Below are 17403 nucleotides of genomic sequence, written 5' to 3' on the forward strand. Positions count from 1 at the left end.
ACCTGGTGACTATCATTTAGGTAGAACATATATAATCATAAATAATAATTACATATTTGCTACAAAAGAAGTAATGCCACTATATACTTCTTCTCATTACGACCGTGTGTGTGTCATGATTTCACTACGTGATCTCCCACCACGTAAACCTCTCCTCACCTTTGTCGCCTGTCTGACTGACTGAAACTGAAACACACACACACACACACACACACACACACACACACACACACACAACATTACATTAGTGTAAAGGTCAATGTCAGAACTCAGGAAATGCATGAATGCAGTCAATCCCCTTTTAAACAACTGCTGGTGTTTCATTGCTTCTAAAAAAAAAAAGCATCTTTCACTTCTCATCTCGAAGTCTGTGCTTCTGCCTTGAGGGAGAGCCTAACATTGACTGTGTCTTTTTAAATACTTTATAGAATAAATGAATGTCTGAGTCCATTTTATATGTAGAGCAGTTTCAAGGGGCTTCACAAACACCAAAAATGAATTCCTTTGTTCGACTACAATTTAGTTTTTGCATGTTTGACGTCTTTAATTTAGCAAAGTAATTATTTGACTGTATTTTGACCCGTGCATCTTTGTTTTAGAAATTAAATAATTGTTACATTTCAGCTTAATCTGGCCTTCTGGTGTGTTTATGCATCTGTTGTTCACATCTAATTCATTTATATATGAACGTGCATCCTCATGTACCTCGATGTGTATCTACCTTTTTATTTTATTTTTTATTTTTTTTTGCATTTGATGTATTAGAGGGGGGCCACAGTGAAGTCTCAAAACAGAAGACAACTACAAGACTTATCTCTGTCACACAGCTTCTGGCCCAGCCAGCTGAATGCTGGTTTATCTGCTCCGACACACACACTCTCACAGGGGAAGTGTCTCTCGCCCCCCCACCCCCACCCCCACCCCCACCCCCACCCCCACCACATACTCATTCTTGCTGACTCCTCGCTCACCCTCTCTCTGCTCTCATCTCCTCACCTCACCCCTCTCTGGATGCCGGTAGCTTCTAGTCATGGAGCAGACGACAGTCACACATCAGTAAGTGTTTCTTTGTTGTCACCACTGAGCACAGTGGAACTACAGCCAACAGCTCACTTATTCTGCTGTGTTTTGCATTTCTGCCTCTATAGTGGAAACAAAACGGCAACATATTTTTTTTTAATCTACTGTTGCTCTAGCTTCTGCTTTCACACTTCTTTTTTCACACAACAATTTTGGATTTTAGCTTCACTGCAATTTGCAGTTTTGAAGCTTCAAATCAGTATTTTATTCAGTATTGTATAAGTGATCAGACAACGTTTTTTTTAGTACATTAGTATAATTGCGGTGTCAACAGAACAGTTTTAACCTTTTTATATTCAGGGTAGTTTCCTGAGAGCCTAGCTCTCTTTTTCATATTCACGCCTGTGAGCTACCCGGTACAAGCACAGTCTTACCTGTGGCTCCTGAGCAGTTCCACTGGGGCAGCTGGGATGAAGAGCGTTGCTCACGGGCATCACAGCAGTATTAATTTCGAGGGGCAGGTGCTGCTTTTTCGTGTAACCCAACTAGATTCATTACTTCCAGTGTGGAGGTTTGAAAAATGAAAACTACTGAATGAATCAAATGAAATGAATGAAAAGCTTACACTAATTGGCTAATTTGACACATTGCTATTTAATATTAACCCTGCTGTTTATATCAGTGCCCTGCTAAAAGCTGGACAAGCTCTAAACAATGTATCAACCATTTGTCAAAGTGAAGACTCATTATTAATCTAATTTTTAGACCTGGGCTGTCGGTCACCAGTGGCTCAGCATATAGGTTTCAGGACGAGGAGGAAGCGGGGGGCTCCACCACAGGAAGTGAAGATAACTGGGGCTCAAATAATGCCCCTGCAGCGACAGACCCAGTGCTCATACAGCCCGGCCTCGGGGTCACCACGACGACCATTACCACCATCACACAGACAGGAGGAGACTGGAGCACCGGCTTGTTTGACGTCTGCGGAGACAAGACTACATGTAACTTGACTACACGGTTCAGCTGACTGACCTGAAAAGGCTTAGTGTCAGTAATTACGAACGTGTCAAACTGTCTTTCACACACCAGCAGTCGCTAATCTGTGCCCACACTTGCAGGTATACTCGGGGCACTGGTGCCCTGCTGTTTAGACCTGAGTTTAGCTCATCAGTACGGCGAGTGTCTGTGCATGCCTGTCTTACCGGGATCCACCTTTGCCATACGAGTTGGGATCAGAGAGCGCTACAAGATACGAGTGAGTGCGTGTGCTCACAATGAAAAAAAATCAAGAAATATAGGAATGAGAATTTGCATGTGTGACTCCGTGTTGTGCTTTAAGAGGTGTGAGTGAATTTCTGTGTCTGTCCTTCCACTTTCTGGACGCTGCATTGTTTTATCTGAATATGTGCTTCCTCTGTAATCCACAGGGCAGTGTGTGTGAGGACTGGACCACAGTGTATTGCTGTTACCCTCTGGCTGTGTGTCAGATGATAAGAGAGATGAAGCGGAGGATGAAGACTCAGACGTATCATGTGTCCACTGCCCTAGTGTGCTCCTAAGGAAACTCTAGCTTTCCCTTTTGCAGAGCAACGAAGATCGATGAGCACTAACTGAGAACATTGCGCCTGAAGACAGCTTGGACAATAAATCAAGTCTATCCATCAACATTCAAAAACGGGAATGGACAAACCACACAGTCACAGCTGTGAGGCCTGACCACGTGTGCAGGACTAAAACCTTCCTTAGAGGTTGTTTGACGTTATGGACGGACTAGATAACTTCAAGTTTCCTCAACATTTTCAGATGAGTAAAAAGCAGGTGGTGACACACATGATTGGTTTCAGTAGCTGTAGCTGTCAAAAGATGGCACTAAACATATGGTGTAAAAGTCAGACGCCAGTAAAAACCAGGAAACGTTCTTTTCTTCTAAATATGTTTAAATCTGTCATGCAAGCAGCTTTAGGCGTTTTTTTTTTTTTTTTATCAGAATAAGAAATTAAAACCATTTTAATACAAATGTTAATGACAGATCTCTAATGGAGATTAATGGAACTTTGTATTGCTCAAAATGATCAATCTCTCTCGCTCGTTCGCTAAATATTCCACGATGCTCACTGTTCATAGGGACAATTTCTTTGATTTAAAGTAGTACAAATGAGCTAAGTGCGCAATCTATATATGATTTGTGTGAACCCTTGAATTTGATTTAAGCGGCCAAAGGTCAGCAGACGCATTAAGGTGTTCAGTCCCCCTGAGACACGAAGAGAGATGAAGGGAGGACAACGAACGCCCTCCAGACCTTGAGGCGCATATGGGGACATAACTCAACATTAGGGACAATATCTACCAATCAGACTAATAAATCTTATTTCGTATTTTAAACTAAATCAAAGTCAAGCCGGAGAAACGCAGAGGAGCTGCCTCTCACTGTACTTTGATCTTAGCAATTATTTAGTTTCTTAAGTTAAGTAAGAGGTGGTTAATTTATTCTTGAGTGTGGGATGAAACAAGTGTGCAAACCCATTAGGAAGCAGAACCTGGCATGGAAGCCACAGCACAGCTCAGAATACAGTCAATAGTTCAAGTACGGTCTGGTGATATGAAGCCCATTTTTGTATTTCTGTTATGTTTTTTTTTTTTTTTGCCCTTCTGTTCCTCGACCTCAGGCATTCAATCATATTATTCATCCAGTCTTGATTGCTGTGCTTCCCTGAACCAGAAATGCCAACTAGCAAGAGTGAATATGAAATGTTATTTATACACAAAGCAGATGGGTCCTAAAAGGGCAAATATGTAATTAGTTAATTTCTACTGATGTGCTTCCCCACCTGGCAGCTGCTCAAAAGTGAAATAAGGAAAGAGAGAAATTGGTTTGGTGTCAGAAAGGAGAGAGAAAAATCCAATCATATTTTACCTACAATGGAGTGAACACCTCAGGGATGGAAAATAAATATTTTTCAACCATTGTCATTCTTCGCGTTTCTTTTTCATTTCATTATTTTATTGTTTGCTTTTACCTGAGTGGAAAACCCTCCGCTTTGCCAAACTCTATTACTACAAACCGCTGGTGTCTCGGGATGACGGATCATGCCTCATATGCAAATGTAATTAACATTTGTAAGTGAAATTAAACGCACCCACAGTGGTGATGAATGCTGGTCGCTTTAGAGGAAATTTAAAGTTTTTCATTATGGGGTTTTCGCCTCCCAGTTTATGTGCCACTTTGGACATTTTGAATCCAGATTCTAAACAAAAAAGACCAAAGCAGCACATTTCTTACATTTTGCACACACTCTCGAGCACCTTTAAAGGACGTCTTCACCGATATTTAACTTGGCTCATTTGGTTCCACTTTGCATAATGCATGTAAATAAATGTCGCTGAAAATATCTCTCTCTCTTCAAGCTTAAAAAATGCCTCCAGATGACATCACTTGGAGGAACCTTCACTTCAGATTATGTCATCTCGTCGCTCGTACTATGGGAGGTTGTGATCACGGTCAGCCTGGTTTCCCAGAGCTCCGTCAGAGGAGTTTTTCCATCATTACGAGTTTAGATGATGTCATCGGGAGGAGTTTTTCAGCTAGAAGCAGAGAAATAATTAACATATCGGAAAGTCAGAGGGAAGTTTAAAAGCTTTAATGTACATTTACATCCTAAACTAAAGCCACAGAAAGGAAATTGAAAATATGTTCACGTTTAGCCTAAAACCAGCTGTTTCTTAGAGTATATCCTGTTTCGTAGCTGTTGTGACATAAGATCAACATTGTCTCCATGGTAATAATTTTGTCTGCATTAGGCTCCACTTTCTCCGCATCAGCCCAGGACAGATAAATCCTGCAGATCCACTGCTCTCTGCCTACTGGGGGTTGTTAGCGATCAAGATCTGCCTGGAGCAGAGCAGCCTTCAGGCACTGTTGTAGCATTTTTTTTTTCCTCTCCGTGTGCAATGACCAACGGTTATTACATCAGCATCAATAGCTCTGAATTGTACCGGTGGATTGTGAAACTTGCAGTCACAGCACATCCTGCAGACTCCTTCCCACTGCCTGTTATTTACACAGACCCTTCAAGTACCTTTACATGGACTTATTAGCAACAATTTGGGCTTTTTTTTTGCAAATTCCATGTTTGTGTAACTTTGTCAGATCCACATTACAGTCAGTGTTTGCTTACTGTGAATCACAAGATAGAAACACGCAACCTGTTTTCACAGTAGGACCCTTACTTTAAAGGGGCATTTTTAGCCTAATTCATCCAAAACTAATGTGTGCAATAAGTATTATTTAGACTCAGACTGGGGTCTGTGTCCTCATAGGCTGATCCACATACAGTTTCTGGAAACAAAAATTTATGCTGCACTTTTAAAATCTGAAATATCAATACTAAAATAGTAGATAGACCATTTACTTTTACAGCCTGGTCATCTACTTCATCCAGCTTCCTCCCAAACACACACACACACACACACACTGGCCTTACGTCATTTCTTTCAGATACACCGACATGTCTGAACCATTAGAGAGCAGTGTTGCCCCACATCTGGCTCCATCACTGTGTGTTTTCTATTCCTACAGCAGCTCAGTGGGGTGAAAACAGTCTTAAGTGCTGATGTGGGATCAGAGTCGGGATCTCCACAGCGGTAGTAGAGGTCAGGATTCGGAACAGTGAAGCCCACCTTAAGTCAGCAGTCCGACAGGGACCATAAAACTTCTTCTGCTGTTTCAGCATGAAGACAACGATCCCCACAGACGCATCAGGTGCAGAGTACAGGCTGTTATCCACAACAGCCCCTGAGGTTGCGGTGTTTGTGTGGGTGGTGGGTGTGATCCGCGTAGATGTACAGTACCTAGACAAGCTTGTTTCCCAAGATTGTGCTCAATGTAAACTGTTATGCAGAGATGTCAATAAAGAGAGAAAATACAAATTACCAGCACGGGAAAAACGGATCATACTCCTCCCAGCTGCACATATAACTGAACGACCATCAGCAAAAAGTGAAGTGTGCTTTTCCAAACTATGAACCGACATATCTGAAATGTATTCGTGTCTGGAAGTGCAGCACTTCCTCTTTGCTCCAGCTTTTATTCCCCTCTATCACATCATCTCTTTATCCCTCTTTTCCATTTCCTCTATCGCCCTCTTTTATTTGTTTCCTATTTTCTTCTCCTCTTGACTCCTACTGGTTGTGTGTTTGTGGAAAAAAGAGAGAGGGGTGGAGAGACCTGCTAAGCTGGAGCAGTCAGCCCCCAGGAGATACTTCTATCCAGGACAACAAGCCCCACCTGGGGTTTACATAACTCGCACACACATGCACACTTCCTCATACTCTCTTCCTATCACTATCTGTGATGGAGTTTCATCGCTGCCCCTCCTGCGTCTCTCTTTTCATTCTGTCTCTCAAACACATCAGCACATTCAGCTGCTGTTGTCCTGCAGCTAGAAACCTTGGCAGTTTTGAGCAGCCTGCATGCTCTGCTGCTAAGCTGACTTGTCTTGGGTTGTATGCGTGTGTTTGTGTGTGGTGATGGAAGCTTGGAATTTGTTGGCACTGCTTTGTTCCTCAGACTATGCAGACGGTTTTATAGATTTATTTATTTATTTATTTTTCTGAAGACAGACAGGAGGAGAATTTCATTGAAGGAATTATTTGACTTCAGAAACGATTGTAATACACAAGGATTATAACAGTAGAGATTTGCCCGCTTTTGTATTTAATGTACCACAGTAGAACTATATTCTTAGCCCCTTGAAGGATTTATTCTTAAATTCCTTGTAATTGGGTTGTATATATTAAGGACCCAGGAAAGGTGACGGCGCGATGGGTTAATTAAAAAGAAAGAATTTTATCACAGAAGAGAGAAGACAACAGAAGACAAATCAAGAGAAACTAAATAAAAACTTGAAAAAACTCAAATTGTCCGACCTGTGGTAAAGTCTCGCTTTGTTGAGCCGTGCATCGAACCATCTCAACCACCTGCTGGCAAACTTTTCCTTGTTTAAATATTAGGTGTCACGTTCACCCGCTACCCACCGCCCCACTGTAATAAGTTAATTTATAAGAAACTTCCCGGAATACCGTCCAGAATAAGGCCAATAATCACACAGATTAAGCTTTTTTCCAGTTTATGCAGCTGGTGCCAATACAATCCAGGGCTCACTGACACAAGTCTGAGTGAGTACAGAAACCTTTATCAAGACACATCACATCTCAGTTGAATGTCAAGAACGTCATTTGTTGGTGTGTGAACAACCCGGAGAAGGCAGATGCTATATCGGGGGTTGGGATGATTTATTCTTTCTGTCCATTTTGCTGCACACACACAGGTGTGTCAGGATGCTCATGTGCACAGTACTTGCTCTTCTTGTAGAGATGTAATTTTCCAACATTTTTCTCTATTCTTTGAGCACCTGTTGGGTTCCAATATGAAGACCCAAATGCTCGCAGAACCGCTCATTTCTGAATTTACCTTTTGCAAAAAACATGCACAGTTTGATGTGACCATGCATTATGAAATGACAGGTCCTTGGGCCTGAATGGCTAAAAAGCGTCCTCCCTCTTCTGCAACTTTGTGATCACCTTTTGATCCCTTCCCTGCAGACTTGGAAAACCTATATTGCTTGATGTCAATATGGAGCACTAGTCCTACATGTCCAACGGAAAACCTGAGGGGTAGACACTCGCTTTGAAGGTGTAATGATGGCTTCTTTCTTGTGACAACTTCAAAGTGAATGTTTAGGTAATTCCTTCAGTTTGCCAGAAGGACTTTTCATCATTTCAATGTGCAACCAGAAATCTTAATAAGAGTCACGTCAGGCAGGCTCTTGCTTACAAGTCCCCATCTGCTTCTTGCATGAGAGAACCATGCAGGAATCTCTCCATGGATGTGAGGAGCCATAATCTCGAAGCCATGAGCAATAAAAACAGTGTTGTTATCGGATGAGTCATCTATTTCCAACTTGATACATTTACATTTTTGGCTGCCTGCTGTGATGTATTTGATTGCTTTGCATAATGGATATAGAACTAGACAACACTGATGTGCTCATGCTCTGAGCTGGAAAGCACAGGTAAGATATCCTTTATCATTCACATTCTCAAGATGTAGACTGCTTTGAACCTTCTGTCTCAAATGGCAAAAACTTTAGCCAGTCCCAGTCTCAAGTAGATGAGAATCTTTTGATATTAATCCAAGTAGCCTGAAATTCACCATAAGACCATTTTTTTTTTTGTGTGTGTGGGTCATCTAATACATAATCTTCTTTAAAAGAATGATTTGAGCTTTTATACAATGTGTCACTGGGTTCTAGACAAGATATCGCGTTCAATTCATGTTCAATATCATGTGCAATTCTGTATTTGTATAAATTAAACTTCCAGAAAAGCTTCCTAGTTCCCCCTCTATTCTTTATCGCAGGCATGACAGGGAAAGAAAATAAATTCTTTAACAAATCATAGCATATGTCCTGCGAATGAGTCTAATGCACAGGCACAAGCTCATACAGTACTTAGCTAGCTATATATATCTATATCTATATAGATATAGATATAGATATGCACTGGAATAAGAATATGAAAAAAAATGTCTTGTTGCATGACATAACAGAGGACAGAGAGGAAGAAACTGTCATTGCAGACAAGACCTAACATTGTCCCAGGGGTTTTACTGCTCATTATCCACTCTATTTACTGCTGGCTGATGTGACATAGGAGGAGAGGATAGATGGCATGCAGCCATGACAGAATGATGCTTCACTTTAAGCTATGGGGCCTGAATGCTGTAACATTTCTGCACGGTCAGTGGGCAACATTACTTGCAGGAAAGAGTCAAAAGTGCTGCATTGACTTGGGGAAAAAAAAAACACTGGGCTTAAAAACAACCCTGCAAGTTGTCACGTAGGAAAGAAGCTAGACCACGGGAAGTGGATTCTTACTTATTGTGTACACACAAAAAAATAAATAAATAAATTATTGATTTCCCTTCGCAGAACTTCCCCACAAACTTAAACTAATTAAATACATTCTTATCTGTCATCTTATGAAATGGAAACATTTCTTTTCACAGCACTAAGCTTTGATGTTTTCTCTTCGACTTTCTCTTTTGCTTCTCTTGTACCTCACTTGTAAGTCACTTTGGAAAAACGTGTCGGCCAAATATATGTAGTAGAATGTGTCCACTCTGGATCTTTGTGTGACCTACATCCCTGCCTTGTTTTCACCGATCACCCTTCTCTGTGCCAAGGAAACTCAAACAGGCCAGTATCAATCTGTAAGTCCTGTCACATCACTTTTCCCAGACTAGCTGTCTTTTCGTAAGAATTATTCTAACGTTATGTGACATGTAAGTGAGTAAACTGTATGCGAGTGTGTGTGTGTGATTACTGTATGTCAAAAAGCCGCAGTGCCTTAGTAAGTGAGGAAGAATGTGTAGGCGTATACTGCTAAGGCATTTTCAATGGTGCAGAGAAGAAAAGAGAGCAAGAGTGAGGAAGAATGATGCAGAGTCTTTGGGATTCATCTACATTCTTTGATCCTTCTCCGCACTCCCTGCCTCCTTCGTTCCTCCAATTCTAGACTTGCACAGCAACTTCAAATGTGTTCCTGAGACATTTCTTATCTAAACTACAAACACATCAGATGCAGAACACCAATGATTAAACTATAAAAGCCTCTGACTCTTGCGTGTCTGCAAACGCTGGCATGGTAAATACATAAATAATCCACCCTTTAATAACCCAAAACACACACTTTACTCCAACTAATTACACTTAAATACATATACATGAGTGAATATGTAATATATCTTGTGCAAATAACTGTCCCATATGACATCACACATTACTTATCACTCTGGGGTAAAATATCAGCAAAATGACTTATGTTTCAAGATATAAAATAGTCCAATCATTAGTGTTTAGGTTTTTTTTTTTTATGTTCTGTTCTTATTTTATTGGGCACATTCAGTAAATTCAGCTAAGCCCTTTGTTGTCAAATGTTATTCTGCTCTGTCAGTGTGACCGGTCAGTAATAATAAGTAGCCCCCACCTGCACTTAAAGCAACAGTGTGAATTTTTATTAAGTGCACATTATTGCCAAGTGTAGATGTGAAGATCAACACCCTTGTGGAGGCAATTAACCCAGCTTAAAGACTAAAAGCAAAGGGCAATCAGGTAGCCTGTCTCTACCAAAAGTGGAAAGGTTTGCCTACCAGCACCCGTCATCGTATAGTGGTCTCCAATAAGACGTTTCTATAGATGCATTTTTATTATTGAAGAGTTTCTGCGTCAACCTCAACCTTTAACAGTGGTGTTTTCTACTTGGGATTCACGCTCGTCAATACGAATAGTGCTTTTTTTTTTTTGTTAGATTATTCGTTCTTGACACCGTCACTAAACGAAACAGCGTAAGTAACAGAGTCAAGTGTTTCAAGAAGCAAAACACCTTTTCTTCTGTTTGCCGATGAATGTCGGTGAGTGCGCTGCACCGTGAAGTAAATGTTCCTTAACAGCTAAAGTACAGCTGTCTGCGTGCACACACATTAAAATGTCCTTCACTAATGTCAAACGTCTATATGATATTTGAACCTGTTTGAGAGTATGTGATTATAGCCACAGTAGCTACTGTCTCAAGTGAAAACATAACTGTTTATCCGTGTGAGGGTAAGCAAAGTAATATTTAAGTGATAAAATGCACGAGTAAAACTTAAAAGGCGAAAGCTGCTATCCGGCATGATGGCAGGATAGTAGCCTTCACTACTGTAGGTAGCTGAAATGGATTACATCATCGCAGAACTCTACATGTGTGTGTGTGTGTGTGCACGTGCACACTTGTCACTGTTGTCACCTAGAGACACGACCAAAGAATTTCCGTCACCGATTCGTGTGTTACTTAGTGTTTTCATCTGTCTGCCTCAGTCTGCTTCAAAGTGTCCATAAATTATATATCACGCTCTTTAAGAAGCAATTGCATTTCTAAAAAATTCAGTTTAATGTTGTTCCCATAGAAACAGCTAGACAGTAGAAGTTAGTTAAAATGGGAACAGCTGTGGATTATGTACTCTAAATATCATTTTCAATGGTTATAGCACCGCAAATGTAATTTGTGGCTTTGCTGTTTTCGGTTGGAAGCAGAAATAGGTCCAAAAATGATCTGCATGGCTAGACTCTCCTTTGTAAGGCTGTACTCAGAGGCACATTTATAAAAAAGGACTAAATACAAAGTACAGCTGAGGCTGAGGCTGAAAATTGTACACCACCAACTGGCCTTATTGTAATAATAATTGGTAATTATGTTACAAGGCAAGCAAAAATCTAAGTCAAGGAGAAAACATCAAAGCAAAGTCCTATCCGAAGAAGTGTTTCCGTTTCCTAGAATGCAAGAAAGAGCAGAGAGTTTTTCTTTCTTTTCTTTTTTTTTTTTAATAGACTTAAGTGCATCCTGAATTCTGTTTTTTAGCAGTTTTTGAATACTGGGAGTGAGGTTGCTGGACGTGCAGAGTTTGGTAGCTCGTTCCACCATTGTGGGATCGCTGAGCTGAAGACTTTTCCTTCTGTGACATTCCATGACCGTTAGAACCAGACTGGTTGACATCGAGGGGGTTGTTTTGGGAAAGAGAGTCTGAGAATTAATTGAAGACTGCTGGTCCTGGTCTTTAATTGTATCACCATGTTGTGTTTAACCCTTCCTATAAGAGCCTTGATGCCCATAGATATTACAAAGGGTGACAGATGTCTAGTTAGTGTGTGCACCAAGAAGACAATATGAAGATTTCATTGCTCTACATATGTACTGCAAAGTCCCTTGTGTCTTCACCAATAAAATTACTTAATTCCCACATCCCTCTCGCGACCTGGTGACATCATGTCCAAATAGTCTCTAATGTAAAATACAGAATTAATCTGCATAGTTTTAGGGGAATGGTGGCTCAGTGGTAGAGCATTGGGTTGCGATGCAGAAGGCAGCGGATTCGAATCCTGCAAAACCTTGGTGCCTGGACAAAAAAGGGAGGCTTATGGCAGGAATTGCATCCAGCTTAAAAAACGCATGCGAGAATAACGGGCGTGCAACATGTTCCGCTGTGGCGACCCGTGAAGGGACAAGCCGAAAGCCGTTGATTGGAATCTGCGTGGCTTGGATTTGATTTACCCCACCAATCTGACAACATTGTAACAAATACTGAAGACAACTGAGGCGCTGATCTCCCTGTGTGAGATGTTTAAATAAACCAGAATTTCAACTGCCTGTCTTTCTTCAAACACAGCCCAGGCTGGGATCGTGCAAGCGTGTCCAATCTGGAGTGCCTGGGCGAGGCAAACATCTTTTGAGGATGACACGTCAGTCAAATGAAGAGGAAAACAACAAAAAGCCATGAGGCATGGAGCAGGCCGACTGGTTGAGGAGTCTCTCAGTGAGCAGAGAATACACACACATTCACAACACATACTGTACTTACACCTACAAAATAGTAAGGATGACTACGTTACCTGTGCCCATGCATAAAAAGACAAACAAAAAAAAAGAGATGCATGACAAAAGTAACCTTGGGAAAACCCCCCCAAAATTTTGACAAGGTGGGAAAAGAAAGAGAACCAGTTAGAGATACACATAAAGAAAAGAAACAGAGTATCGTTCTGAGTACCACCTGGGACACCAACAAACACCGGTGTATCAGTGACAACACCAAGACAATGCAGTACGTGTGAGCATGTCGGTGTGTAGTCACTTTGTGCATACAAATGAATGCAGCAGAGTGCAGCGTACATGTGTGTGCAATCGCAGCGTGGACTAAAAGCTCTTATCGTAATACTGTCTGTGGTCGAGGTGAGTCTGGCCCCAGGCAAGCCCTGTGGAAAACTGGAAAATAAATGACAGGCTCCAGCTCCTGACCTACACCTGCATCAGTCATCCTTTCATTAGTATAGCTGAGAGCTGTACAAGGATAGGGAGAGAAAAAAGGAAAGGTGACATAGGAAAACTAAAAATAATACACAGGAAGAAGAACCGTGATAAAAATAGCAAGGTAGTCAAATATTTATGTAAAAAAAAAAAAAAAAAAAAGGGATGAAAGGGTAAAGGAGAACGAAGGCACCGTGCTTCCTCTCAGAGTTTTAGTGATGGGGTGAAGAGGGCCTAGAAGGTGACACGGATGGGGTGTGGCATTCAGTGGAATCATGCATGAATAGGACTGAGCAGGTGAACTCAAATGCAGCAAACACAAATGTTAGCCCGAGTGTCTGAAGCTCTTTAGATACCACTCAAGTAAGACAGGAAGGTGAGAACATTAAGATACTAGTCTTATCACAGCACTGATGTGTTCAGATGGTTAAACTGAACTTCTCTTCCTGAAGACGTGTGACTAGCTGATTACCTTGTACTTTAAAGACAGTACCCTAAGATAAGCTCAGATTTGGTTCCAGAGTGCCATCAAGTCCTGACCTTTAAGCATCCGCTTCTTTAATTCCATGAGTGCCGGCTGTTCAGCCTGGCGTGCACTTTGTGCTGCCTCGTTTATTTTGTCTTGTCGAGACGCACTGCCACTGTCGTTCTTTTGGAAGTGACAAGAGCAGGGGTTGATGTGCGGTGAATAATGCACTGCTCACTGGGTCAGGTCAGGACAATTCATAACAAAAGAGATGGTTAAGTGGCTATAAAAAGTGCCCCCCCCCCTCCCCCCTCGTTTTTTATTTTGGCTTTGAATCATAATTTCACTTTGACAGCAGAATGTAGATTTATACACAATTAGTAAAAAAAATTCAAACAAGTGCTTTGAACTCGCCTAACTGATCACTGGTGTAGCCACGTTTCCAGAGTCCCAAAATTATTTTGTCCAAAAAAACCTCATAAAATTCACCACAATTAAATATTGATAACAAAACGAAAGGTGAAAAACTGAGTTGGTGACTATCTTTTACAAGACTGTAAAATATGCTGCAATGATCTTTTTGGTTGCTCACTGGGAACTTGTGAGGTGACACAAACCTTCAGCATCATTGTAAATCGAATCAAATTGTTTCCATGCATATTTGATCCGAGTTAACGTCAGATCTACATGTTGACGCGCCGGCTGCAGACAGACTGTGCAGCCCTCTGCACTGGCCATGACAAATGGAGGTGAATGTGAAGAGCACCAAAGGGTTCGAGTGCCATTTTCCACCGGAGACGACCACGCCGAAAATATGGCTTTTACCCTACTAGTGCGAAGCATTTCAGACTAATGCTTCGATGAAATGCCCTATGCTCTTATTTATTGCAAAGAAATCACCTTTTCCCCTCACTACGGCGTAGTAATAGCAAGCTTAGAGACACATCCGCAGAAGGTGGTGGAGAATAAGAAATGAAGGCGAGGAAAGGTCAAGGAATTGCATAAAGAAGGAAGGAAGGAAAAGAACGGGATCTTCCTTAGCCACTACAATGTGTCCTGTTTTCATGTCGGTGAGGTGGAGCTAATCCTCTGAGCAAATCGATGAACTTTTCAATGGCGGTGACTAAATTGCAACCTAAATGTGCACATCTGACATTGTAGCGACAGTGGAAGCTTAGTGTTGATACAAGAACAGGCTGACTAATGTTCACCCATACATAACAACTGATGTGTTGATCTCATGATGACTATTAAACGGCAGGATATTGACATAAACGGCGCAATGAGGACATTTCAATCACCACTAACACTCGTGCAGGGGGGGAAAAAAAATCTATAACATGCCTTTCGAAAACATCTGTCCTTGAGCATTTTACTGGCTCCGCTCCTCTCTTGAACATCACATCCCTGCAGCAGTTTAACATTGATTTTTTTTAACCAAGAATCTAAGTGGTACTAGCTGACCAGACTTAAAATTAGGCAGCCGTGCAAAAGGGCAAGTAGACGGTAAAATGTGATATTTAAGGAAATACAGCATTCAAATAAAACCTTATGGATTTAAGTGTTTTTTTATATGAGAGGATGTAAAAGTGCATAAAACACAAAAGTCCAGCATGAACATAACGCAACCATAAACTGAGGTTAATTGAAAACATGAAATTGTGTAACAGTTTGGAAGATTGATTTCCTGAGCAGTAATTCTTCGTTTATTCATAAACAAACCTTCGTCTTAATCCCTGGGCTTCGGCACACTGCTCCGTACTGCGTCCACTACAACTCATTGATTTATTTGACTGAATTTTAAGTCTGGCACTGCAGTGATTATCGCGCCTGTGAAGTACTTTCTGTCTGTACCAGAACAGGAGGAAAAGGAAAATAGAGCATGAGATATGGGTGGGTGGGGGGGATATGGTGACATGGCAAAGAGAGGATGCTATTCATATGAGAAGGCAAGGTCAGGGGTGTGACAAATTCTGGAGCTGAGACCTGTTTGTGGCTAATGGCATAGTCCATCACCTTTGGTCTCTTTCTGCCTGCATCTCGGGAATGTTTGGATGAAACACACATCCGCATATGATCACAACCAGTCTGTTTTCTCAGTGCCGGTGAAATAAAGGCTACATAAATAATTTTAAGCAGTAACACGTTCTAGCTTGGATGTTTTCGAAAAACAACCTTCGGTGGTAAATTATGGCCCTCAGAGAAAATGCGACGCCAACAGTAATTTCAACAGGTTGTTACAACTATACGTAACATATTACAGTTAAGCACCTCTAGCAGCCGTAGTAATTATAAAGGTCACGGTTTGGCTTCAAATGAATCATTTCTTAAAGGATGTCTACACATTAGGCTACTTGCCGGATTTGGATACAACTACTAAAATATGTGCAACCCAGAAAAAGAGTTGCGTGTGCTAATGTTAGTCCTCTTTAATTTATCTCTGTGAAGCTAAGAGATTAATCACTAATGGCCATTTTTTCAATTCAAACTTCAAAGAAAAAAAAGGGGGAAAATCTCTTTACAATAATCGATGCATTTCAATAAAAGGTCTTGATTTATGATTTTAAGTAATACTTCTTTTTATGTTACTTACTGCACTTGAATTCAGAGGGAAATATTGTACCGTTTAGTCGCTGAGGTTACTAGTTACTTTGCAGATCAAATATAATCATCAATGTATTATTATGGACTAACTGACGGTAGAAAAAGTGTTTAAAGCTACAATATGTAACTGAAGCTTGTGCTAGTGCGAGACTTGAAATCAATCTGCCCTGCGAAGGCCTTCCTCTCCTGCCTCTGCTACATTTCATCTGACTCTGCCCAGCGCTCCAGGTATCCAACATTAGGAAATTACCGAAAATGAGACTGTATACACAGTATGTATCCTTACTGAGAAACTGTTTTCCACACTTTTTCTGTATATCAAGTTTAATGGTCTGAAAATGATTAGCTACACATTTCAGTGCTTCAGTGTCTTTTCCCATATCCGTTATCTGTCTCAGGCAGCACAGTCACAAGTTGTTTAGTTACAACTTTCTCCTGTTGTTAAAACTGGCACTATTGTACATTTGTATTCATTTTTATTCCCTCTTGACACTCACGATACTCCTGCACTGCAGTGCATCATTTACTCTGGAGCAAATGAGCCATTTGAAACAAACAACTACTATAAGTGTTGAAGTCTAACTTCTGTTACTTTCTTTTACCATTACACATAGAACAAACTGTTGGTGTCTGGCCAGTCTTCTCAGGTGCTCTGTGATTGACACAAACAATATGGTCGGGTTAAGAAATTAATGCAAATAAGAATCTGGTTAAAGTGATAGTTGCAAGAATCAGAATATAGCCTCAGTCTTTATCTAATGATTTAAAAAAAATTTCCCTTTAAAACTAATTATATTTGTATTTATGCTTCGTTAGACATTTCTTTACTTTGTCATCTTTCCTCGTCTGTATGTGCTCTGTTGCTATGACTTTGTGTCATAGTGTATCTTGGCTTGGGAATCATGCAGACAACCATGTGTAATTGAAATTATGTGTGTCGAAGAGGGGTTGGTGCAGTCCTCAGCTCGGGGCCAACCCCAGCTTTTGAAAGATAAGAGTCAGAGCATCAAGTAAATCACTTGTCCAAATCAGAGGAACGCTGCACAGCTGTGCATTACTGAAAGCCATGAAGAGGCAGCTGAGAAGCTAAGGGAGGGGCAATAGGAAATCTGGGGGATGTGGCGGCACGACAGGCAAATTGGGTTTATGAGGGAGGTGGGGAGAGGGACCGGACACCGAGGGGTGGAGGAGAGCCAAAATGGAGGTTAGTGCTGAGACGGAGGAGGTGAGGAGAGGAAACAAGTTAAGAGACAACATCATTCACAATGGTGTTACATGACTCCGTTCAGCTCAGCGCTGTCAAATTTTTTCAGTGAAGTGGAAAGATGACAAACCACAGCTCTTTGCTTCAGTGTGCAGTGCGTATTTAAGGAGAATGTCAAGAAGTGTACAGAAAGAAGAAAGAGTCCGTTGTAAAC

General features: G+C 41.1%; 1 protein-coding gene across 1 annotated transcript; it reads left to right on the forward strand.

The window, feature by feature from the left end:
• Positions 1-941: 941 nt before the first annotated feature.
• plac8l1 (PLAC8 like 1) lies at positions 942-3981 on the forward strand. Its single transcript, XM_067491570.1, has 4 exons — positions 942-1056; positions 1786-2021; positions 2139-2275; positions 2448-3981. The coding sequence occupies exons 1-4, from the start codon at positions 1031-1033 to the stop codon at positions 2577-2579; spliced, it is 531 nt and encodes a 176-aa protein (XP_067347671.1). The 5' UTR covers positions 942-1030; the 3' UTR covers positions 2580-3981.
• Positions 3982-17403: the final 13422 nt, after the last annotated feature.

This window comes from Channa argus, chromosome 22 (assembly GCF_033026475.1).
Source record: "Channa argus isolate prfri chromosome 22, Channa argus male v1.0, whole genome shotgun sequence".
NCBI lineage: Eukaryota > Metazoa > Chordata > Actinopteri > Anabantiformes > Channidae > Channa > Channa argus.

Excerpts from the sequence above, each read along its gene's own strand:
- plac8l1 (XM_067491570.1), top strand. The coding sequence starts at position 1,031 with ATGGAGCAGACGACAGTCACACATCA. Across the intron at positions 2,022-2,138 it reads CTGCGGAGACAAGACTACAT|GTATACTCGGGGCACTGGTG; the intron begins GTAACTTGACTA and ends CCACACTTGCAG. Across the intron at positions 2,276-2,447 it reads GAGAGCGCTACAAGATACGA|GGCAGTGTGTGTGAGGACTG; the intron begins GTGAGTGCGTGT and ends TGTAATCCACAG.